Source organism: Osmerus mordax, chromosome 7 (assembly GCF_038355195.1).
Source record: "Osmerus mordax isolate fOsmMor3 chromosome 7, fOsmMor3.pri, whole genome shotgun sequence".
Classification (NCBI taxonomy): Eukaryota; Metazoa; Chordata; class Actinopteri; order Osmeriformes; family Osmeridae; genus Osmerus; species Osmerus mordax.
In genome coordinates this window covers 5332002-5356158 of record NC_090056.1, presented here as the reverse complement: position 1 = coordinate 5356158, position 24157 = coordinate 5332002, and the positions used below count along the sequence as shown (strand labels likewise).

Sequence of the window (24157 nt, the reverse complement as noted above, 5' to 3'; positions counted from 1 at the left end):
GAGGGTGGGGGGGGAGGTGGGGGTGGGGGGGGGGGGGGGGAGGGGAAAATTCGATTAGATTCAACTTTGTCACTGCACAGTACAAAAACAGTGCCAATGAAATATAATTAGCATCAAACCAGGAGTGCAAATATAGCCTATAAAAAGGTATAACGTGCAAACAATGTAGCCTACGGAAGTACAGATTTACAGGTTAAAGTGCAAAAACTGTTTAGAGCAAGGGGAAGGTGCAAGTTTGTGCACGGTTGTGTCTGAAGTTATTTTCCTGATTGTTGGGAGGTAGGATGTGGTGGAGGGTTGGATAGTATTTTAGTCCAAAGTTCAGAAGGTGGACAAATGAGGGAATTGGCATGAGTGGACATGTCCAGTTTTAAACGAGTCTAGCGTAGCCTATAATTTAGGGGGAGGAAAACACTTTAAAGAAATAATTTCGTTTAACCGTCAACTGCTTAAAACGAGATACAATATCTCGCCTTGCCAAAGGAGCTTGGATAAAGCGCGACCAACCTGAAATTCAAGATAAGATGATTCGTTTTTTTTTTGAAGGGTGCATAGGGTACTGCAAGGCTTAAGCCTGGAGCAAAACATTTGTTACAGAGGTGAGTCGATCGAAGCTAATTCTGTTTTATTTCTTCACCCCTTTTTCAAGTCCGGGTCAGCACATAATTTGCGAATTTAATTCTGTACACGAACTTTTTCATTCAACTCAATCTACTTTCCCATAGTCCATCCTTTCTTGCATTGAAATCTTTGACAGCGCCCACATCTGGACATTACAAACAGGTTGGAGATTCTCACGGCATAAACTTTACAACACCGGCTAATTACGGACAGGTAGAAAATTCGAGAGGTAAATGTGGCTTCGTCTTTGAACCAAGCACATCGTATTTCTTTCTCATTTCTTTTGTGGAGTAAATGAGTCGTTGTTATTGATGGTAAAAATCAAATTCAAGAAATGTTTTTTAGATATCGTTACTGTTATTGGCATTTTGTTTGGAGGACGTATAGGCTAGCCTATATGAGGTGAAGTTATGGCGGATATTTATGGATTTATTTTTTGCCCTTGAATATGCGAATCTTGACTGGTAGTGTGGTCAGTTGTTGCCACTTATGATTTCATCATGACGAATATTCTGAGGGGTAGCAGTTGTAGTTTACAAACAAGTTTAGCTGGCACACAATGCACTAAAGACACAGCAAATGTCAATGTGTTAAATTAACATCCTGGAGGTTTATAAACTGTAGATCCATGACAGGGGACCAACATAAACAGTCAACGAGTAAAATGAACACTTCTGTGTTTAATCAACACTTTGAAATCTGCTGTACATGATTTAGGCTACTTTATAAATAATACATGATTTCACTCATGTTAAATTGTCCCTTACGTTAGACAAGGAGATGGTCTTTCTGCCTTGATTAGGGTTAGGCAGGGGCAGTTTTAACTTCCTGTACTGCAAGTCAGGACACAAATGACTCAGTCAAATATGTGCCAATACGAATGACTACCATCCTCCCATTATAATATCTATTCTCGTATACATATTTGTTTTCACATAGGGCCTACTAAATAAGGATGATGGGATATGATCTAAGAGCACAAAACATAATGAATAATGACAGTAAAGCAATGCGAATACATGTGATATGGTAGATGACTAATGTTACCAGGGATTATGATAGTCTTGATGGGGTGCACCTTCACTTCCTGAAAGGTGTGCTGGAGTTGACTGTTGGCCCACACCCCCTCTGTTGCAGACACATTCCAAACCAGGCGCTGGTCAGCTTCCCTGTACCCTGTATTCTGCACTCATTTCCGTGATGAGTAGGCCTACTGCCCGCAAGGCCCTGCTGTCTATTCTGGCTCTTGCCGTATTGATTTATGCCCTCCATTCATGGAACTTGTCGACTGACGTCCCAGTTAACGAACGCCCAGAACTGGTCATCAAGACTTTTCTATTTAAGAAGCTTCATAAACCGGTGCAAGAACATGATAATATCCCCTTCCATGTCAAGGAAAGTGTGGCAAGGTAAGTGACGAGCCGTGTTGGCTGCTCATGCTTTGGTTCAGTGTTGAGTGTGTGACACACCAACCCAAACACTGTGGCCTCCACAGTGGTGTACTTGGGTTAGCAGCACGTTTGCCTGGAAATCAAGACGTTAGTAGTGTTCCTGTTTCTCCACCCTACAGTCACCAAAAGTGATGTTGTTCTTTAAACGATGTGCTCTCCACCCAGTCGTCTGAAGCAGGATACGTGCGTATGCAAGAGGGATGAAAACATCCAACTGCCATTCGCCGACTTGCTGTTTCCCCGTGTGTGGTCACACAACTTCCTGTCCTCCATCCAGGACTCAGAGGTGAAGAGTCGCAGGACACAGGAGTATGAACGTTTCCAGAAGAGGTATTAAAACAGTACACACAGAAATATTCACCCCTGGTCCCCACCCCGACTCCAAAACAAAAACACAGACGTCACCATCGACAACGGTAGAAATGTCAGCATTGAATTGGATGGTTATGCATGCTTACACACAAACACATGCACACTCGGTTTCCATCGCATGAAAAAAGAATTCCACAATTCCTTGTAAATTCCCACTGTCAAATTGAACCATATATATTTGATGGACGTCACGTGTGATTGATGCTTTCGTACATCCCCATTACAACTCTAGGTCCTCCAGCGCTCTAGACCTTCTTATCATAGCAGAGGCTAACAGTCCTCTCCAGTACCCTACTCAGGGGCTGGAGGTACGACCCCTCAAGACTATCATCATCCCTGGTAAGAGCAGATGATAAACCATACAGTAGAGAGTTTCTGCAACCATTAAAGTGCTGTTGATTTCCATCTGAAGGAATACTAATGAGTTTGGTTTGCGGATAAAGAAAGTCTCTTTCTCTAGAATAAATACGATTTTCACTATTGATCTTCCCAAAGGGCTGGGTCTGAAGGAACTGCCTAAAGACATATACATGGTAGGTTCTAGTTCTTTCTGTTTGTTGTATAATTTGGTTTTAGGAAGTGCTGTATGATCAGCATCACTTCCCTGTTTGGACTTGATCACTTTACATTTATTTTGCATGTTATCACCATGGTGCTTTCTCATAGGTGAATTTGACTGCCACCATGGGTACGTTTGATGTGGCTGCCACAGTGGATGCAGTTTTCATCAAAGGGGCGGGGCACATGCACATAAGCATGTCCAGTAGACATCTTCCGAATTTGAACCGACAGCTTCAGTTTGTCACCTACACAAACACTGTGTTCCACCCCAGGACAGCAGACATACGTGAGTCCATAAAAAATACCGTCAGCTACATCAGAAATGAATATTTTGTTAAACCTCAAGTAAAATATATCATGCTCGCCAGATAGACATCAAGTTTGAGCAGAGACAATGGGTGAAGAACTGCAGTTAGGCAGAGAGAAAACAATCCATCCACGTTGCACAGTACCTTTGACACGAAAGACAGAGATTTTGGAACTGCTCTCATGTGCCACCCATCATTCCAACCCCACCCATAACCTACTCCACGGCATACTTGATGGCTTGGTGTGTATCTAATTTTCTCCAGTTTCAGGAAAAACATAATGTCTCATCCATCTACTGAATGTGAGTGGTGATTGATCTTTCCACAGGAGTAATATCTGACGTCTAGCAAGCAAAGAGGTGAATGCTATGACAGCATAGGCCCTGCCTTTAAGAGATTGAGTTTCTTCTGTGAAGCCAAATATGGCACATATTGTGTTTGGAGGGATGTGTATACCAAACATGCTGGAGTAGGCCTGAAATGTGTCTGGCCCAAATGTCCTGAGAAAAGGGAAAGACCAGAACATATGTATGTGGTCGGCTGGGCGACTTTTACAGCGGGGACACGCAGGGTCAACACTAGGGAAAATCTTGGCCAATTTAGCCCTGGTCCAGTACACTCTAAGGAGGATTTTAAGTTGAATTAGGCCGTGTCTGGCACAAGGAGGGGAGGTGTGTACTAGATCAAGTGCTGCTTCCCATTGACCCTCTGTCATTGCTTCCCCAAAGTCATCTTCCCAAAGTTTTCTTATGGTTTGCAATCACAAAGTTGTTTTTCTTTTCTACTTTCAGTATTTTTTTTCTAAACCTTTCATCCTATCTATTTTGGCATGTTTATCAACTCCACGGATACAGGGTGTACGTTCACATTTAACACATGCACACACAGCAAGGCACTCAAGAACACACGCACAGGATATGTAGCTGTTGGAATTATGGAAAGTCACTGTGCAGGTTGAAAGTGATTCTTGGGCGTGCATCACAGTGTATGTCAATAAACAGGGCTTATTGCACAGGATATGCACCCTGTTTATGGGTGCTAACAGCATGTTAAGTTTGCACAGGGTGTCGCACCGCCCCTGTGACGGCTCTGTGTTTACCCATACACTTATCTGGAGGCTGTGTTTGTTGCAGCAACCGGTTTGCATCTCGCTGTCTATACTGTAGTACCGACGCTAAGTGAAACAAACATTTACATTTAGTCATTTAGCAGACGCTCTTATCCAGAGCGACTTACAGTAAGTACAGGGACATTCCCCCGAGGCAAGTAGGGTGAAGTGCCTTGCCCAAGGACACAACGTCATTTGGCACAGCCAGAATTGAACTGGCAACCTTCAGATTACTAGCCCGATTACCTAACCGCTCAGCCACCTGACTTCAAATGAAACAAATTCATTTGAATCCAGTACAACACACACATAGATTGGGAATAATGAATTCCTGTTTAAGACAGAATGGAAAATACGTCTTTTGTTTTTCTACTGTTGTGATGTGACAAAGACGTTAAGATTAATAAGTGTTTGTATCCATAGTGACCATATCCTGTGCTCTTCCAGTTCAGATGGAAACCCATGGACACCACTCAGTCTTTACAATCACTGTTGGACATGTCATCACCCCAAAACTCGTGAAACCAGCCTTCAAAGAAGAAGGTGTGTTATACAGTTGTTTGTCTGAAATTAAACAGGGTCAAAATAAATTTTTTGTTTTTAGAGTGGAATCAACCTATTTTTTGTATAAACGGTTTAATTTCCTCCCAGTATCTGGTATCAGTTCCCTTGTCACCATCGCTACCAAGACCTTCCTGCGCTATGATAAATTACAGGACTTGATTGACAGCATACGGCAGTACTACCCTGACATTGTCATAGTGGTCGCCGACGACAACGAGGAGCCCCAGCCAGTCAAGGGCCCCCACATAGAGCATTACACCATGCCATATTTAAAGGTGAGACAACCTCATCCGGTGAAAACCTACTAAATGTGTCATAAAAGAGTAAGCTGCCCCTTTTTTGGCATCTGCTTTAAACAGTGTTCATGTGGTTTCAGAGGACATTGGGAGGGGAAGTAGTTCAAGTTCAAGTCTTCTATTGTCAGATGCACAGAACAACACAGGGTCAGATTGGGCACTGAAATTCTTAGGACAAGACAACGCAAAGCAACCTGGCATAACATAACATATAAGTATTCAGTTTAACATAGATTACATTTATGATAAGCAAAAATATAGTAAACCTCCTAATATACAATAATATACAATATCCAATACAGTGTACTAAACCTCTAAATACACATAATACACATACTAACCTATACGTTGTGGGCTCCAAAGTGGGATTTTGTTCATTTGTAATGTTCTTTTTTATGGATGGGTCCCCACCACGAGCCTCTCCTCAATTGGAACTCTGGTTTTTTAATAATCTACACAAGATAGACTAACCTTCCACTAACATATCATTTAGTATCTGATTGTTTCTAGATCCAATTTCATTTGTATAGCCAGTTATAATATGCATCGTCACAAAGAGCTTCATAAGATGGCCTCTCCCTCTTCAGGGCTGGTTTGCTGGTAGAAACCTAGCCATCTCCCAGGTGACCACCAAGTACGTGCTATGGGTGGATGATGACTTCATCTTCTCTGCTAACACAAAGCTGGAGAAGATGGTGGACATCTTGGAGAGAACCACCTTGGACCTGGTAAGGGCTTCCACCATTTCTGTTCGGTCAGACGGACTGACAGACAAACAGACTCAGAGTACTCACATACTCTGTTGGCTGTGAGAGACACTCTTTGGAGGTGACTTTTATTGAAGGATTAATGTATAAGTACTCCGAACAGTCATCATGACATCACATGAATGGACAGTTGGTACTGTTTTTTTCACTGTTTGACAATAGATGTTTGTGCTTGCGTCATGTGATTTGAGGTCTGAAGAGTGATGTGTTGAAAATAGATCTTAGCATATTGGACACCAAACTGAAATAATGAAATAATGCATATTCCATGTATGGTAACACTTTATAATAAGTCAACGCTTTTTGGCATTTACAAAGTGTTAACTAATAGTTAGTTAATCCTTTATAAAACATTTTGAAACATTAACAATACATTATTAAATAGTTAATAAGCTTATTATTAAATGTTATGTTAATCATTAATAAACACTGTTAAACATTATGGATTTGATTCATAATACAATTTATAAGGTGTTTGATAACTGCATTACCATACTTTATAGACAGCTTGTTAATATAGTTGCAAACCAGTAGTTTATAATCTGTTAATGGTACATGCGCTGGTATAGAAAGCATTAGCAAATGGTGAACAAACCATTTACATTACCTTTACAAAGCATGAGTAAATAACTAACAACATATTTAATTATGTCTTTAATTAATGTATGCCAAGTCGAATACATGATGTACACTAATACTTAGCAGATGTCTTAACAACTATTTTATAAACACTTACTAATGATGCAACTTGTGATTAGTATAATGCAAGTTATAAAGCATTTACTAACTGTTAGTTAAGGCTTTTGTGTTATTTATTAAGGTGTTCTTGTCCATTCTCAAACCTCACATTCACAAACGTATCATAACAACTATTTTATAAACACTTACTAATGATGCAACTTGTGATTAGTAATGCAAGTTATAAAGCATTTACTAACTGTTAGTTAAGGCTTTTGCGTGACCTAATCTAAAGTGTGAACTATCTATGCCTTATTAAACATTTATAAGTTATTTATTAAGGTATTCTTGTCCATTCTCGAACCTCACATTCACAAAGGCTGAACATACGTTTCTCAAAAGGAAACAGACACAACACAATGTGATACACACAATTACTATTTTATTGAAGTAATGACAGGCATGTGTCTTACTAACTACAGTACTTAGCTCTACTAGCCGAGAGTGACAGCGGTCGATACTTATAACCTCAGTTTGATATTTCCCGGCATGACCGAACGGTCGAGGTTAGTAAGTTGTTTATTATATGGCATTTTTAGCTCTTTTCATTTAAAACATGTCGTTTTGTTCAGCTCTACTCAAGTCTTCACACGGTGTGTTTCAGGTGTTAGCACCTACAGTACCTAGCAACCAATCTGAAATCTGAGCAACCAAACCTAGCAATCTGCCTAGCGCTTGTCGTTTATCTCTCTGTGTTCACACTTTTCTGCTCTTTTAGAAAGTTAAGAATTTCCTCGTCGCTGTTGATGTCTTCATTGTCATCTGGATAGTAAAACTCCTCGATCTCGCTCATTTTGAAGATGACATCAGCGGAGGGCAATAAGAATACGTATCAGACCGCAGGTCAAAACGCGCATAGAATATAAAGACGTAATACGCGGCTGGCATGACTACCCATTAGCCAATCAGAACGCTCGTACTGTTGTTGCAATTGAACCAATATGCTGTTCTTATTGGTTCAGAAGACGTTCTCAAAAGAGTTGTTGATATGTTGCCTTGGAGATGTAGTGACGTCACCAGTACAAGTGCCACTGATTGCTCCGACAAGATGGCGTCTGCTCCAGACTCGGCGTGTTTGATTTGGGATCTTCCCACGTATTGTTGTAGTATATAAGAAACCAAATGTTTACTCTTCGACAGGTCAGCAAATGCTTTGTCGTCTCAATTTGTTAAAACGATTTGTTTGTTTGTAACCCTCGACCTACGGTCTCGGTTAACAAACGTTTTAACAAATTTCTGCTTTCAAAGGCGTTTGCAGACCTGTCGAGGAGTAGCTAAACATTTGCAGTTTATTACAGCCATTTAAAAAAACAAAATACAGCTTTGGGTAACCAACTTTTATACCAATTCTACTGTATCGCTTCTTAATGGAAATAAAATCCTATTTTATTACCCAGGTAAATAAATTAACAGCTATTTCTTCTAAAAAAAACAAAAACACAACATCTATAGGCCTATAGTCTTTCTATAAATGCTTAATAAGGCATAAATAGTTCACACTTTAGATTAGGTCACGCAACAGCCTTGACTAACAGTTAGTAAATGCTTTATAACTTGCATTACTAATCACAAGTTGCATCATTAGTAAGTCTTTATAAAATAGTTGTTAAGATATCTGCAAAGCATAGTGTACATCCTGTATTCGACTTGGCATACATAATTTAAAGACATAAGTAAATATGTTGTTAGTTATTTACTCATGCTTTATAAAGGTAATGTAAATGGTTTGTTCACCATTTGCTAATGCTTTCTATACCAGCTCATGTACCATTAACACCTTTTTAAACTACTGGTTTGCAACTATATTAACAAGCTGTCTATAAAATATGATAATGCAGTTATCAAACACCTTATGAATTGTATTATGAATAAAATACATAATTTTTAACAGTGTTTATTAATGATCAACATAGCGTTTAATAATAAGCTTATTAACTATTTAATAATGTATTGTTAATGTTTCAAAATGTTTTATAAAGGATTAACTAACTATTAGTTAACACTTTGTAAATGCCAAAAAGCGTTGACTTATTATAAAGTGTTACCCAATGTATATACTGCAAGTTATAACTTTTACTGTGGGTTAACCGTGCAGCATATAAACTAGGATGTCAGAATTATTCTGTGTGCAACTGTAGCCCCATTCACGCTTTCCCTGGCCATCTCAGAAACTATGGAATCTTTCTTGGTACTTTTGTCAGGTGGGCGGGGCGGTGATGGAGGCGACCGGGTACACTGCCACCTTCCGCCACACCATCTCTGTGGAAGAAGGTGGCCAAGATGGGGACTGCTTACACATGAGGCGGGGCTACCACCACACCATCGAGGGCTATCCCAACTGCGTGGTCGCAGACGGCGTCATCAATTTCTTCATGGCGAGGACGGACAAGGCGAGGCAGGTGGGCTTCGACCCCCGTCTGGCACGAGCGGCTCATCTGGGTAGGTGTTGACCTCTGGACCTGTGCGCACACCCACAGTGCTCTGCTAAGTACAGTTTACGCTGTTTTCCAGGACTCCTTTCACTGTTATCTTTCTGTGTGTCCCCACCCACCAATCTATATGGATCATTCCCCCTGTCCTCATCTCTTTTATGATGTGTGCACAAACCCTCCTGTCATTGCTACCAATGATTCACTCATTTTTATAGTTTGCATGAATAGTTGCTGTCCAGGGCCGGATTAACCATTAGGGCAACTGGGCACTTGCCCAGTCCTAACTTTCCTTAATGTGAGTACTTTATTACAACTCGTTCGATCAAAATGTTATGTTAAAATCACGTCAAAAACAGTGTGTGTAGTCTAGTAGTAGCCAGTGGCGCCGCTCCCATAACGCTCACTACGTGCTGTGCGTAGGGCACCAACTCCTGAGGGGGCACCAAAAAAATAGCCAACTGAAAAATCATCATAGTTATAATACTTGTAATACCGATATTATTTTAGTATAGAAATATTAGACACGTATATTACAAAACAGGCAGAACAAGAGATGTAGCCTATTTAAATGCTCACAAAAAGTTACGATGGTGCCCCCCCCCCCCCCCCCAAAACAAATAGGCTACACACTCAACTTCCCAAGCTCGCTGTGGGTGCCCTTCCCTCAGTGGGCTGACGACATTTGACAGTAGGCTAGGTCAACTTTTATAAGATGGGCTTAAAATGATAAGGAAAAAAGAAAGAAAGAGACTGCGAGATGGTGCCCGTGCATCACTTTCAGGTAAGTCCATGTTTAATCATTGTTAAATACGGGAAATGTGCCTTAAGCCTTGTTGCCCAGGGCACAGAAAATTGTTGTGTACTGTAGTACAGTACACAGCTGTTTAGGAAGTCAAACGGCGACAGAAAATGTTCGGTACTCCCCTTACTTAAATCAAAAGTCTATCTAACTACTAACCTGAACTTCATTGCCACAGCCTAAACGTTGTCAATCTGTTCATGAAAATAATTAATTTCAGCCCAAACCGTACAACGGAACGTTAAATCCAATTCAACCAACGCAATCGCTACCAAGACGAACACAGCAGTAGTCTAGTACTGTACCGTAGTAGTACAATTTACCGGGGCAGCTTCTCCACACAGGGCTATATCGCATTTTGCGTTTTTACTGACAATGATCGCTACCAGTGAGCTTTTTATGAATGAGCGATTTTCCACTAAATAAATGTCAAGCTTATTTACGTTTTGGGGGGCATATTTTCAGTTAGCAGATGGTACCGTGAATCGCGATTCCATCTTCTACTGCCGGGTAACGTCGTAGAATAATCTTCAAAGGGGTTGTTTATTCATGAATGAATGCAATATGAGTAGGCTAAATGCCTGAAAATATCATGAGAAGGGAAAAACTTAAAATGACGTTTAAATCATAGAGATTATGTCAATTTTTACACCGGTCTGCACTAACGTCACGAAAACACGCGTGACTACCTTTGGCAGAACATTCGTTTCGCATCTGTTAACTTGGGGGATAGCTAGGCTAACTATAGCTTTACTGCAAGGCAGCTGCAGAAACGCCACAAGAAAAGAGGCCAGGGTGATAACTATTTACTCATTTTACTTTGTGATATGACACACAATTGTGATGTGTAATGTACAATATAAGCTGATATTATTAAGGAAGTACATCTACTTTCGGAAACAGTAGTCTACTATTTCACTGAAGTATTAGCATCATGACATTAGCCTGTGTTGCCCGGGCAACACATACTACAGTGGTCTATGATGTATCTGTTTTCAATCGTTAAAATAAACATTCCTCACATATACATTTTCGTTATATGATTTATTCTGACATTAGTAAACGATTTGTTGGTGAAATTACCATTACCTGTGGTTTCAAACCAGTGTAGCTCACGGCAACGCTGTAGCCTACCCTAGACACTAGTGTGAGTAGCTAACAAAAACTCCTCAGCTGTTCAAGTCAAACGGTGACAGAACATGTTCGGCACTCCCCTTACTCAAAAGTCTTTCAATAGTTGAAACAATCTGACTACTAACCTGAACTTCATTGCCACAGCCTAAACTTTGTCAATCTGTTCATGAAAATAATTAATTTCAGCCTTAACCGTACGTTAAATCGAATTCAACCAACGCAATCGCTACCAAGACCAACACAGCAGTAGTCTAGTACTGTACTGTAGTAGTATAATTTACCGGGGCAGCTTCTCCACACAGGGCTATATCGCATTTTGCGTTGTTACTGACAATGATCGCTACCAGTGAGCTTTTTATGAATGAGCGATTTTCTACTAAATAAATGTCAAGCTTATTTACGTTTTTGGGGGCATATTTTCAGTTAGCAGATGGTACTGTTTGAATCGCGATTCTATCTTCTGCCGGTAAAGTCGTAGAATAATCTTCAAAGGGGGTTCTTTATTAATGAATGAATGCAATATGAGTAGGCTAAATGCCTGAAAATATCACGAGAAGGGACAACTTAAAAGGACGTTTAAGTCATAGAGATTAGGTCAATTTTTACACCGGTCTGCCAAATGTATTCGTTTTGATTCAGCCTGTCAGCTGCCTCTTGCAGGGGAAATGAGAAGACATCATATTTCATTCGACACTTCACTCGTATTTTGAGTTGTAAATGAGCAGCAAAAAAAAGATGCTTTTAAATCTATGTAATCTTTATAAATAATAAGTAGGCCCGATGCATTTTTATATAAAATATACAGACCCCTGTGCAACCGACGCAAGCAAGCACACCCTACAATTTCCCCAGAAATTGTACCCTCTCTAGTTATCATTATTATTATTATTATGGGAAGGCCATAGCACTTGACCTGCAGAATAACGCCACGATAAGTAAAAACTAAAACATTTAAATTAAAAAGTGTAATTCACAGACAAAAACTACTTTAGTGACCTGAGACCTTTATATAATATTGCATATTTACAAGAACCATACCAGGCATGGACCAGAATGAACTGTCTTGTGCTACTACAGCCCGCCCATCCAGGCTACCCATAGGCCTACGTCAGAACCTAGGCTATAAATGCCGGCTTGACGTCGGCATTTTTTTTTTTGAAATTCACTGCAAGCAGTACAGTACGATCAAACTATTTGGCGCGAAATCTAGAAGTCATCTTCAACATTGCTATCAGATTACTCTAATCATAGATAATCGGGTAGAGTAGACAATCAAAATGGATAGTCGAAAACGTCCAAGAGAGGATTTGCCGGTGGCTAATCATTTCAAAACACCAGAGAAACGAGTCTCGGTCGTTAGGCGAAACAGGGACTTCATGCAGTGGGATGTTGAAGACACTTGCCGATACATGTGTCAGGAAGGACTCGGGTCATTGGAAGAGAGGTTCAGAGGTTGGTTTCTGATTCTACCTAGCCAGCATATCTATTAGCTTACACGCTTTTTACATGTGTAGGTGGCTAGCTAGCACATACAGCCTAGCCTAGCGGTGTCTGCCTCTACCAACTATTTGGTCATGCTATACAATTTGAGTGTTGTAGAAGGAACATCATTTTGCCCTCTTTCTTTTTTGGACTCTATATACCATACTAATGGTTGTCATCCCAACTAAGTGCTAGCAGGGTTAACCTCGCTAAAAGTGTCTCGTGTACGTCCATGACATTTAATACTTTGTAGCCTGCTTACGACTTAGCGTTATATTATGAAGTCTGGAAAGGCAGAAAAAGCTGCCTTTCAGTTTTCACCTGGCAAATCTAAAACGAGTGTGACTATCTAATTTAAATGGGCAGGAGGGAGACCCCTATTTCAATATGTAATTCAAAACCCCTTTCATAACTTCCTCTAAACTGTTCTACGCTCATTTGATCACTTAAACGACTGCCTGGAAGGTGAAACACAACTCTGGTCCAATCTCTTTTCTTAAAAAAAGTGGTATCCTTACATTTTCTTCTTCGTTTGTTTCCATAGAGGAGAAGATCACAGGAGTAGGGCTACGCTACATTACTGAAACACAGCTGGAGAAGATGGGGATAGAGTAAGTGTGTGTTTTTGTTTGGCTCAATTAAACATGCAATTCCTGTCATTAGCACTTTCACTAGGCCTAATTTATATCACCACAGCAGCAATACAAATTCAACAGAAAAGAAACGCCAAACTGTTTATGCTAAATACTTCCTCTGGATGTATGCATTTGATTAATTAAGATAACTTGCATAACTGAAAATAAATGCCCTTTTACAACTACAGTACAAATCTGAGGATTGTAGAGGTTAGTTTTGGGACACCCATATCAAGTCGCAAACCTCAATACTTCAGTGATCTATGCAGTTTGTGCTCCTGCACAGCCTAACATGTTTCAATAATTGGATGATCAAATCTCAGAGAGCCCTGAATCATGTTGTGTGTGTGCGTGTGTGTGTGCGTGCGTGCGTGCGCACCACTGTTTCCCAGGGGGGTTGTGGTTGGTAAGCCACTTTAATGGATGGCAAGGCAGTGGTATGCCACAAGTGTTCAGTCTATAAGAAAAACAGCTGTACATGTACTGTCAAAGCCAAAGTCTTTTGAATTGTTGGATTGCAGTGCACTTGCTGGACAGTCAGACCGGGTTCTCACACAAACAAAATAGTCTTTATCTGTATGTCAAGGATGTTTAAGCTTAGTTTCACTGTGTTTAGGTCTACTTCTCATATCTCTTGTGGGGCATTGCCTCCCTTAGACCCCTTGGCACCAGACTGCAGGTCCTGCACAGCCTGCGGAAGCTCTGGCAGATAGTAGCCGAGACTATCAAGGTAACACCACACACTTTCATTCTGCTTCCTCTTTCAAGGCCGGAGGGAGGGAGGGAGGGAGGGAGGGAGGGAGGGAGGGAGGGAGGGAGGGAGGGAGGGAGGGAGGGAGGGAGGGAGGGGAGGGGAGGGGAGGGGAGGGAGGGAGGGGCAGTGTACCTGTACCAGTTGGTGGTAGGAACAATAGAAAGGGTGTTTTTGAGGGTGAATCACCAAGGTCAAAGATGCACACAAACAGGGAAGACGCTCATCATGATGTGTGTGTTGTTTCTCTGTTGTCTCTGTCTATTGTTTAGTCGTGCCCTGGAGCTGTTGATGTGTCAAGCTAAAATTATAGGCATGACGACTAACAAAAATTTTCCAGCTCACTGCACCTTTATAGGTGCAGGACTACTGAAGCACTGTAAATATGATGATGGACTGTGCTTCAACCGTTATTGGCCAAACAACCAAAACTAATTCCCCTATGGTTTAAAGGAAGATGGGAAACTGAACAGTGTATTAGTATGAACCAAATGATAATAGCAGTGGACGTACAGTTATTTGACTGGGTTAAATCAGAGCAAGAATGGTCAAAGTAAGGTTAAATAAAATAACCATAATAATAAGAGGGATTCCGGTGGCTGAGCAGTTAGGGAATCAGGCTAGTAATATGAAGGTTGCCAGTTCGATTCCAGGCCGTGTCAAATGACGTTGTGTCCTTGGGCAAGGCACTTCACCCTACTTGCCTCGGGGGAAATGTCCCTGTACTGTAAGTTGCTCTGGATAAGAGCGTCTGCTAAATGACTAAATGTAAATGTAAATAACATTGCAAATTAATGAAATCAATTACAAGGCAAACATGTAACAAAATGAAGGTTAACTCTTACCTACACTACCATGATTATTGTAAACCAGAGATAGAAAGCAAGATGTGAGGAAGGAGTACAAGGACAAGCCAGAGCTGAGGAGAAGCCCTCAGGAGATCAAGAATCCACGGAACAATGCTTTGCAATTCCTTTTATACACAAGAACAACCAATCAGACCAAATCTTGACCCTTACTTATCAACATATGACTAGCAATGCTACAGTAAGTTACACAATGGGGTGTGAGAGCCATCAAGTTGAGACCCTGTCAAGCAACTCCAGATTTTATCATATGAGAGGTGGGTGCAGGTTGACACCCAGCCTTACACCATGTACTCGCCACTGGGCAAAGACAATAGCGTAGATTCAAGCCCCTAAAAAGACCTAATTCGTGCTCTTCCGAGTAATAGTGGGTATTTAGTATGATATATCCTCTTAATACATGTTCATAAAATTAGACCACAAAAAGCCATCTTTCCAGTTAAGCAACCAGGTGAGCTGGAGGAGTGTTCACTGCTGGCAGCTGATTTTAGTCATCTCACATGCTGGGCGAAGCTGTAATAATTGCCCAGCCCTATCAGGTATTTCACCTCCTGTTACCTGTACCCGTGCTGATTTCTAACAGGTCCATCTCAAAGAGAGACGTCATGCACAGGCGTAATCCATTTGTCACTGATTCCGTTCGTTCAATACATTTATTATATGAACTAATGCAAAGCTAAAATCTTAGTTTTCTGGGATTTCAAAGTTGTTAGCTCAGATCAGGAATTTGATGAATTGCCCAACCTTAGTGGTTGTAGTAGTAGTGATTTCTTATTCCCGACCTGTTTCAACCTTCAGGTGTTCAATGATCCCATACATGGGCATGTGGAGATGCACCCTCTGCTGGTCCGCATCATTGACACACCCCAGTTCCAGAGACTTCGCTTCATCAAGCAGCTTGGGGGGACCTACTTTGTCTTTCCCGGGGCGACCCACAACCGCTTTGAGCACTCCATAGGGTAGGAAGGAGTTCATTTGTTTTGAAATGTGTATTTGATTTAGTTCAATGGTTGCTGTGTGCTTACTGTTAACTGGTTGTGTGTGTGTTTGTGTCGGTCTAGAGTGGGCCACCTGGCAGGGCGACTGGTCCAGGAGCTGAATGATCGACAGCCAGAACTTCTCATCTCTCGCAGAGACATCCTCTGTGTGCAGATCGCTGGCCTCTGCCACGACCTGGGTGAGGGAAACACACACTCAACCTTGTTCACCCTCTATGAACTGTAATGACAACACTCAAACCCCCCAAACAAGTTGGCTCTGGTTCCTTAACCGGTTCCGTTCAGGATTTTCGGAACCTTGGTGCTTAGTGAGCCCGCCCACTTTTCCACCCGTATTGAGCTGAACCATCGTAATCAAGGATGCGTCATCGATGGTGTGTGGAGCATTTGTTTTGCTTGGCATTTGTTTGGCATTTGTTTTTGCGTTTGAGTGAACCCAACTTCGGCCAACTCGTCGACTAGTTTGGCACGCAGCTCACCCTTGGTGCTTCCTGGCGGCTCCTGATCTTCAGGAGAGATGACCAACATGTCACCAAGCATTGGGGCTCATCAGCAGACCACTACAGGCTCTTTTTTTCCCCTCACTTGACTTCTCCAACGTTTTCTTCTCCATCCTCTTGTTCCTATATGACACACCCTCTGATGTGGTCACTGTTCGCACTTCAGGTCAAGGAAAGCCGGCGTTTTTGGGGGTATCGGCTTGGATCCAACTTTTCGGGTTTAGAACAATGTGTTTTTGGTCAAAATGCTCAGAACAGTTCAGAATTGGGTGCGTCGAATGGAACGGAACCCTGTCCGTGGTAGGAAGGGCTGACTCCCACTTCCCCCACAAGCAGTGCTGTGGTGAGAGATGGACAGGATACATTTCTGCAAGTGCTCATTCAGAAAGTAAAAGCATAGGATTGAATGCTTATCTTGGTCCTGTACTCTGTATTTGAGGTCAAAAGAATATAATTACCATATGGTTCAAGTTCAGACTGTTTTGGATGAACTGTAAATTATAACATGTGCCCCATGTTAGGATTCCAAAGTTCTTGGACAGTTGGATTGTTTTCCATAATTGAGCTCACCGGTGATTGTTTTGCTGAACCTGTTGAAATGGGTTGAGTCTGGACTTATGCAAGAGTGCTTTTATAGCTTTTATTTGAGTTGTATGACTTTATGACTGAGTATTATGAATTTGTATCATCATGCTGTGTTTCCCATGTTGTTATATCACTTCATGTCACCATGGCAAAAACAAAGCCTTGAATCAGGACTAGACACAAGGTATACTATAAGCCTTAACAACACAATTGAATACACCTGCAGCCTAATATTGACATTCTCAACTCAACAAATAGCCTGGAATATGGGTAATATATATAAGAATGTGTGTAAAGGTGCTTGAATTGCCATGTGGTTCAGCTGATGCGAAGGGAATTACCTAAATTTAAGCTAATCGTCTGCAAATACCTTATTGTTTTTTGTCAAATCAAAAAAGACAGAATATAAAACAAACATAAAAAATAAAAACTCAATTGGGACTGAATTACGCCGCCCCCCCCTTTCTTTGTTTTGACATCCCAGCCTAACCTTTTTCTTTTATGCATATACAGGACATGGCCCATTCTCCCACATGTTCGACGGGATGTTCATCCCCAAAGTCCGTCCAGAAACCAAATGGAAGGTAAAGGGATTTTGTCCGTTAAGACTCTGAAAAGCAACATTCGGTGTGTTTTTTCCCCCCACGATACTTTCATTCAGAAAGCACACACAGACAAATACAAACAATTGAGGGCAAGCATTCCTCAACACCCATTATGACATGGTGTCCTGGCCTTTGTACAAACATGCTTTGTAAACTCCATAGCTTTCAGAGTCCACTGTTTCCAAGATAATATATACTGTGTATACAACATTTTATATTTTTCCTTCCATAATGTATATTCCCACCAAGTTAGACTGGGACAATGGCATAATGGTATAGTCTGCAAATATGTACAGGTGCAGAACAGCAGCAATAACTCTATTGGAAATATGGAGTCATTATTACAGCCCTTGGTGATAAGAGGTAGATAAACATGAGTTACGATCACATGTACGACATATGTGACTCACATTATTAAATAAATAAAGATTGTGTAGGGCACTTGAGAAAAGAATGATTGCCTTTTTATGTAAGTTTGAGGGTGGGGCAGTGTACCTGTACTTTTTTTTTTTATTGTTGTCGTGCTCTGCAGCATGAGATGGCTTCCCTGGCCATGTTCGACCACCTGGTGCACAAGAATGAACTGGCTGAAGTGATGGAGCAGCATGGTCTGGTTCTGCCTGAAGACCTGGACTTCATCAAGGAACAAATCGCTGGACCGACAGACAAAACCACAGGGGCATCGGTGAGATCCAATGAAAACATCCAAGGTTGACTTAAAAGCTGATTAAAAACTTGTTTTTATGCTCGTTGTTATGGAAGCTCCTTATGCATTTCGACTCCCATTCCCAGTGGCCTTACAAAGGTAGACAAGAAGAGAAATCCTTCCTTTATGAGATTGTAGCCAACAAGAGAAACGGCATCGATGTTGACAAATGGGACTACTTTGCCCGGTAAGTTCAACCACAAACAAAATAACTGTTCTTCAGCATAATTAACCATGCTGTAACACATTTTCCTCTCTTTCTCTTTCTGACACACACACACATACACACAGGGACTGCTACCACCTGGGCATTCAAAATAACTTTGACTACCACCGCTTTCTGAAGTTTGCCCGAGTGTGTGAGGTGGACGGGAAGAAGCACATCTGTACCAGAGATAAGGTGCTGTAGCCTGGCTAACCCTCAACCTTCAAACTGATTATGACAACCTATTTAAAGTTTGTTAACTGTACCCTTGATGTTTCTCCTTCAACAGGAAGTAGGTAACCTGTATGACATGTTCCACACCAGGAACTGCCTGCACAGACGGGCCTACCAGCACAAAGTGGGCAACATCATTGAGACTATGTGAGTACTGGATCTGTAAATGCCTACCAGGATAAACGGGAAGATGTGTGTAAAAAAACAAATAAAGCACATTTGAAAATAATATAATAATTTGCAAGGATAGATTCCCTGAGGTGGTACATGTCCCACATGCATGAAGACTTAAAAGGACGATCTTTCTCTTCTAGTAGTCAGCCTCCTTTTCTTTTGACTATGATGGAATGCACTGGCCTTTGAGCAACAGCTGTGTTACGATGTGTTCTCCTCCAAAGACCAGGACGACTCAGTCCAAATATTGTCTTCCTCCACAATCCCTTCAACCGTTTGTCCTGCCTAAGGAAAGGCTCTCCATAATACCATGAAACCAGCTTCGACTCAGTACCTGACGTCTTTCCAGAGTGCTCAAGAGACAGTTGCTTGTGTTGAGGAGACAAGCGTGTGTGTTTGTTCAGGATCACGGAGGCCTTCATCAAAGCAGACCCACACATCCAGGTTAAAGGCTCGGGTGGACAGCTATTCACCATCTCCACAGCCATAGACGATATGGAGGCCTATTCTAAACTTACAGGTAGGCTCAGTGAGTTTTTTTCTCTCCAAATGTTTTAATCAAAGAAACCCACAGTTTAAGGAAAACTGCATGATTTGTTGCCCTTGGCGGAGTATTTTGATTAGGATGTCATATTCCCCTCCCCCTGTTTTATGCTGGCTTTCTTTTTTGCCCCCTCTTTCTTTCTTTCTCTCTCTCCTCATGTAGACCATGTGTTTGAGCAGATCCTCTACTCCTCCCCTCCTGAGCTGGCTGAGGCAAGAGAGATTCTCGAGAACATCACCTGCCGACGTCTCTACAAGTGTGTGGGCCAGACTCAGGCTGAGAAACACCTGGAGATCTCACAGGTGTGTGTGACTGTATAGCTGGTCGCACAGATGTTTAGAATCCCCGTTGAGCTGAAATACCTCATTTCAAATTAAACACACTGTCAAAAGTAAGAAAGTTACAAATATTTGTTTACATTTTTGTTTTCCAAATTTTTCAAGTAGGTAAGATTTTTTTATATTTTTTTACACATTACATTTCTTTAGCCAGACAAACTTTACTTGTCATGATCCCATATCTACGACTGTAAAACTGGGAAGTCAAGAGGTGTAACCAATTATGTATATTATGAGACCATCCAGCAAAATATTTTGCCTACGAAAGTCACCCACTTCTGTCTGTCAGGAAGTCCTCCTGAAGTGGGCTGACCAGGTGGCAAGATCCAGGCCTCAGATGGACCCAGCTGCTGGTCTGCAACCAGAGGACTTTGTAGTTAATGTGAGTGTCCAGTCTTTGTGTGTCAAGTTTTTAAAGCAGACCAATCTATCAGCTTCACAGCAGTGTATTCAACACAGGTACCCAGTTTGCATTTGGATTGGTGGAAGTGATGTTCTTGGACGGCTGTCATGCTAGCTTATTACACAGCTTTTGTTGAATACTGAATTCTGATTGGTCCATTATGGCTTTCTCCGGTCTGTTATTTCTGAATTGCAGACCACCGCTATGAATGACAAATTGTTGCTATGGACACAGTTCTGATCATTTACTCTGAAGAACCATGTCCAATCAAATCAATCCACAGACAGAAGTCCATTCCAATATATAACGCCCTTCTTCTGTGTCAGGTCATCAACATGGACTATGGGATGAAGGAGAAGAACCCAATCAATAATGTGCGCTTCTACTGCAAGAACGACCCCACCAAAGCCATTCAAATCCGCAAGAATCAGGTACGAATCATATTGCCATTTCTAAAACCACTCCATTTGATGAACTTCCTCCTGCCCAAAAACTGGTCTGCAAACCTGAAATATGACATATTTCATATTATAGAATGAATACAATGCCTTTCTAATCCACAACTCTGCAAGCTGTGTATTCCCACCAAGAGGAGGCTCAGCTGTCCGATTTAAAAAACAAAACAAAATCAAGACAGTTTTCGGGGACTCGGCCTCTTAACTTTTTGCAGCTCATACTTGCAGACACTGCCTGTGTCTCACTCTAGTGTCCCAGTCACGAGCCGTCCGCGTAAACTATTTCATATTTTCAAAGCTCTATATAGCTATCTTTATTCCCCCAGTCATCAACAAAGGTATGCTCCTGTCGTTTTGATCTTTTTCATGCCACCTCAGCTGCATTTTTCATAGTTTTCACATGGAGGAGGTGTATCACATTATGGGAGTGTGGCAGTGTCTCAAGCACAGTGTCCTCTAGGATTTTTTTTGCAGTGGGGGCAGTTCTGTCTGGAAAATGACAACCCCTCCCTGTCTTTAAACTAACCAGTGTCATTTCACACTGATACATCCAGTACACATGCTTTAGTTAAATGAACAGCGAGTCAGCAGAACCTCCTCTCTGCCCAGGTGTCCAAGCTCCTGCCTGAGAGGTTTGCGGAGCAACTCATCCGGGTCTACTGTAAGAAGACTGATGAGAGGAGCGTGGAGGCTGCAAAGAAGCACTTTGTCCAATGGTGCATGGACATGAACTTCTCCAAACCACAGGTGGGTGAGACAGTCCAGACAATTCCATTGTATTTAACCCTAACCCTCTACATGTATCTTTACAAATCCTCTGATAGCCACTCCAAATACAGCACACGCTGTTAAACCCTGTGGATGGAAGTTAAACTTGTTGTAGTCTTTGTGGAAAGTCGATTCCAGAATGTGACATCACTGCTGAAACAAAGGAGACACTCACCTGAGAATTAAGCAGCTCTTCAACCACCAGTCATTGTACGATATGCCTGCAGCAGACCAGCCACTGAATTGCCTCTAAACGTTTTTACTCTTTTTGTAAAAGTTGTCTGTGTGGCATGTAGAAATCGGTGGTTTTGTGGCTTTAGTAGTTGGACAAACGTATGAACGTCTGCTTAGTGAATGCCATGAATTCAGCCCTTGTCTGGAACTGAAATTCTGACTCTTACAATTGTGCAGGACGGAGATGTGATTGCGCCTGAACTTACCCCTTTGAAAGCAAGCTGGGCCAACCATTATGGTGAAGATGATGATGATGATGAAGGTGATGAAGGTCACAGCCGGGGAGGAAATGGCTGGACTAGTATGAATGGGCAACAGGAGAAAGCTAGGTCTAGACTCTTTTAGGAGAAGTCTAACTTGGTGGTTACAGTTCTTCTATCATCTTTTATTTCCATTTAATAATTTTACTTTCAGATATTTTTCAGTTGGCATGTTTTCAATGTCAATGTATCTATGTTTTATATAATGCCTTTATTCAGTATGATCATGGAATCATAAAACATATTCCTCAGGTGAGCTCTGTGCTTTCGTGTCACCAAACATATTCTAGCTTTTCTAATGTTCACTTTTTGGTGCACAAGAGATCCTCCAGCTTTTATATGAGAGCCAAGGTTAAGATCTGATCCATCAAGGTGAAAGTTACACTTAAAATCCTTTCGGACAATCATGTTAAATATACTGTCTGTTCTGTTCTTGTTTTCTCAAAGCTGATTGTATATTTATTTTTTGAAGGTTTGCAGTAAATGATACATAAATGTATGCATCAGAACATCTTTCTTCAGGGCATTGTCAATATTTTGTTAACAACATTGCTAATGCTGTTATTGTTGTCATCTAAATTAACACCAGTTCCCCCCCACTAACCCGCACTTTCCCTTGCAAATAGAATTATGGGTTTGAGCATCATAGTTACTAATGGGTCAAATGTATGCTGTTTGTGATTAGAATTTGAAATTAAGACTTGTTATCTTTAGTGTATACATTTGTGCAACTACATAGTAAACTTATAGTTATGTTCTTAAGATTAGGTTACTATGGGGATTCTTTGTAGTTCTAGATGATACACAGGAGTAAAGTGCTATTTAAAGTAATATTTTGTTGACACGTTTTTGACTGCATGCGGGGTTACATTTACCCAACGTTATTGACATGTATTACCTTTTACTTGGTTTCTGTGTTTGCTGTGCTAAGTTTTCTACTATGTTTACACTTTAACTTGACCATATCTATTATTACCAGTTATGAAGTACAATTCATAACTGGAGTTTGGAGCATAATATAGAAAGCCTAATGGCTGTGTACCTACTTTACCAAAGCAATATATTTCCTAGAGCCAAACCCTGAAAGACTAACTGTTTTGTCATGCTGTGTCCATTTGTAGTTCCCATCGATGTTGGAAACAGTATGTTTTGTCTCGTCATTTGAAAAATGAATCTGATGTAGCTGACCCCTGCATATAAAATATATATTTCTCTCATTTGACTGTTATTTTATTAGTGTTACTTGTAGTTCACATCTCCCAACAGCAACTTGAAACAATCGCTCCACTGTGATATCGAGAGTAATGTTCTTACTGGAATGCACAGCGTTATAATTCAGGGGGACCAGAGGATTGGGGTCACTGACTGATCAGAGAAGTGCAGAGGCCATAGCAGCACTTTGTCCCTTGATGCAACAACAAAACCCTATCTAATACCATGAGGAAGAGGGAAGATACATAACAAGCCACTAGAATGCAAAATCACCTGAAATAACCTATTGAAATTTGAATGATTGTCAAATTTCTGCCAAAAAGTTAGTGGACTTGTACAGTGACCTTTAGGATTTTCCCCTCTATTGTGTGATGAGAATTAAGTTGGAGCAGTTTTTCCCCACAGTTTATTCCTATTGTTTTTTTTATATTCTTGAGCAATGTTGTTGCATTCTAGCAATCTCTGGAACAAGAAATTCCTTCAGGATTGATAAAGTTTGATCTAATCCAAAAAACAGACATGTAGCCTATAGGGTCTACAACAATGTTATTTGTAGTCTAAGTCTTATTATAAAATGCTAAATAAAATGGCGGTGCTGAAGAATCATCCTCGTGGTAATAGACAAATACATTTGCTTGGGATGCAATCTCACAATCTCAATCTCAGATTTCTTTAATCCATGGCCTACTATAATGACATTGCTTTACATTGTAACCATTCTTGAAATAAAAGAATGATGTTATGTTTGTAGCATGTATCAAAGAACAGTAAACAATTGAATATTTATGGATTACTTTATTGTTATTATAGCACACTTAAATCTATATCTGGCATTAGTCTTGAAAATTCTGTTACCTCACAAGGCGGTAAATAGAGTTGTCTTAAAATTTGCTGATAAGTTTGCCGTTTGTTCGAAATACAAATGTAACTTCATTAATATATTTTTTTTATATGTCTGCTTAGAATGTCGTTTTTGTTGCGTGGTAATTGTCATTGTTGTGCTGTTTACCATTGTAACCATGAGTTAAATGACTGTTACGTTCCATAAGAA

General features: G+C 40.9%; 1 protein-coding gene across 2 annotated transcripts; it reads left to right on the top strand.

Annotated features, from left to right (window-relative positions):
• Nucleotides 1-363: 363 nt before the first annotated feature.
• On the top strand, nt 364-23111 carry LOC136946548 (deoxynucleoside triphosphate triphosphohydrolase SAMHD1-like). 2 transcript variants are annotated; one of them, XM_067240924.1, is made up of 25 exons: nt 364-599; nt 1759-2030; nt 2238-2402; nt 2677-2783; nt 2940-2977; nt 3111-3291; nt 4869-4964; nt 5073-5260; nt 5869-6009; nt 8988-9225; nt 13178-13244; nt 13926-13998; nt 15684-15844; nt 15947-16062; nt 17482-17552; nt 18106-18258; nt 18366-18466; nt 18571-18679; nt 18774-18865; nt 19297-19412; nt 19599-19738; nt 20064-20156; nt 20504-20608; nt 21242-21379; nt 21812-23111. In XM_067240924.1, the coding sequence occupies exons 2-25, from the start codon at nt 1822-1824 to the stop codon at nt 21977-21979; spliced, it is 3066 nt and encodes a 1021-aa protein (XP_067097025.1). In that variant the 5' UTR covers nt 364-599; nt 1759-1821; the 3' UTR covers nt 21980-23111. The 2 variants fall into 2 exon arrangements, with proteins under 2 accessions (XP_067097025.1, XP_067097024.1); XM_067240923.1 differs by lacking the exon at nt 364-599 and adding an exon at nt 745-850.
• The last annotated feature ends 1046 nt before the right edge of the window (nt 23112-24157 follow it).

Coding starts and splice junctions, on each gene's coding strand:
- LOC136946548 (XM_067240924.1), top strand. CDS start 1,822: ATGAGTAGGCCTACTGCCCGCAAGGCCCTGCTGTCTATTCTGGCTCTT. Junction 9,226..13,177: donor GGCACGAGCGGCTCATCTGG/GTAGGTGTTGAC, acceptor TTGTTTCCATAG/AGGAGAAGATCACAGGAGTA. Junction 20,157..20,503: donor CAGAGGACTTTGTAGTTAAT/GTGAGTGTCCAG, acceptor CTTCTGTGTCAG/GTCATCAACATGGACTATGG.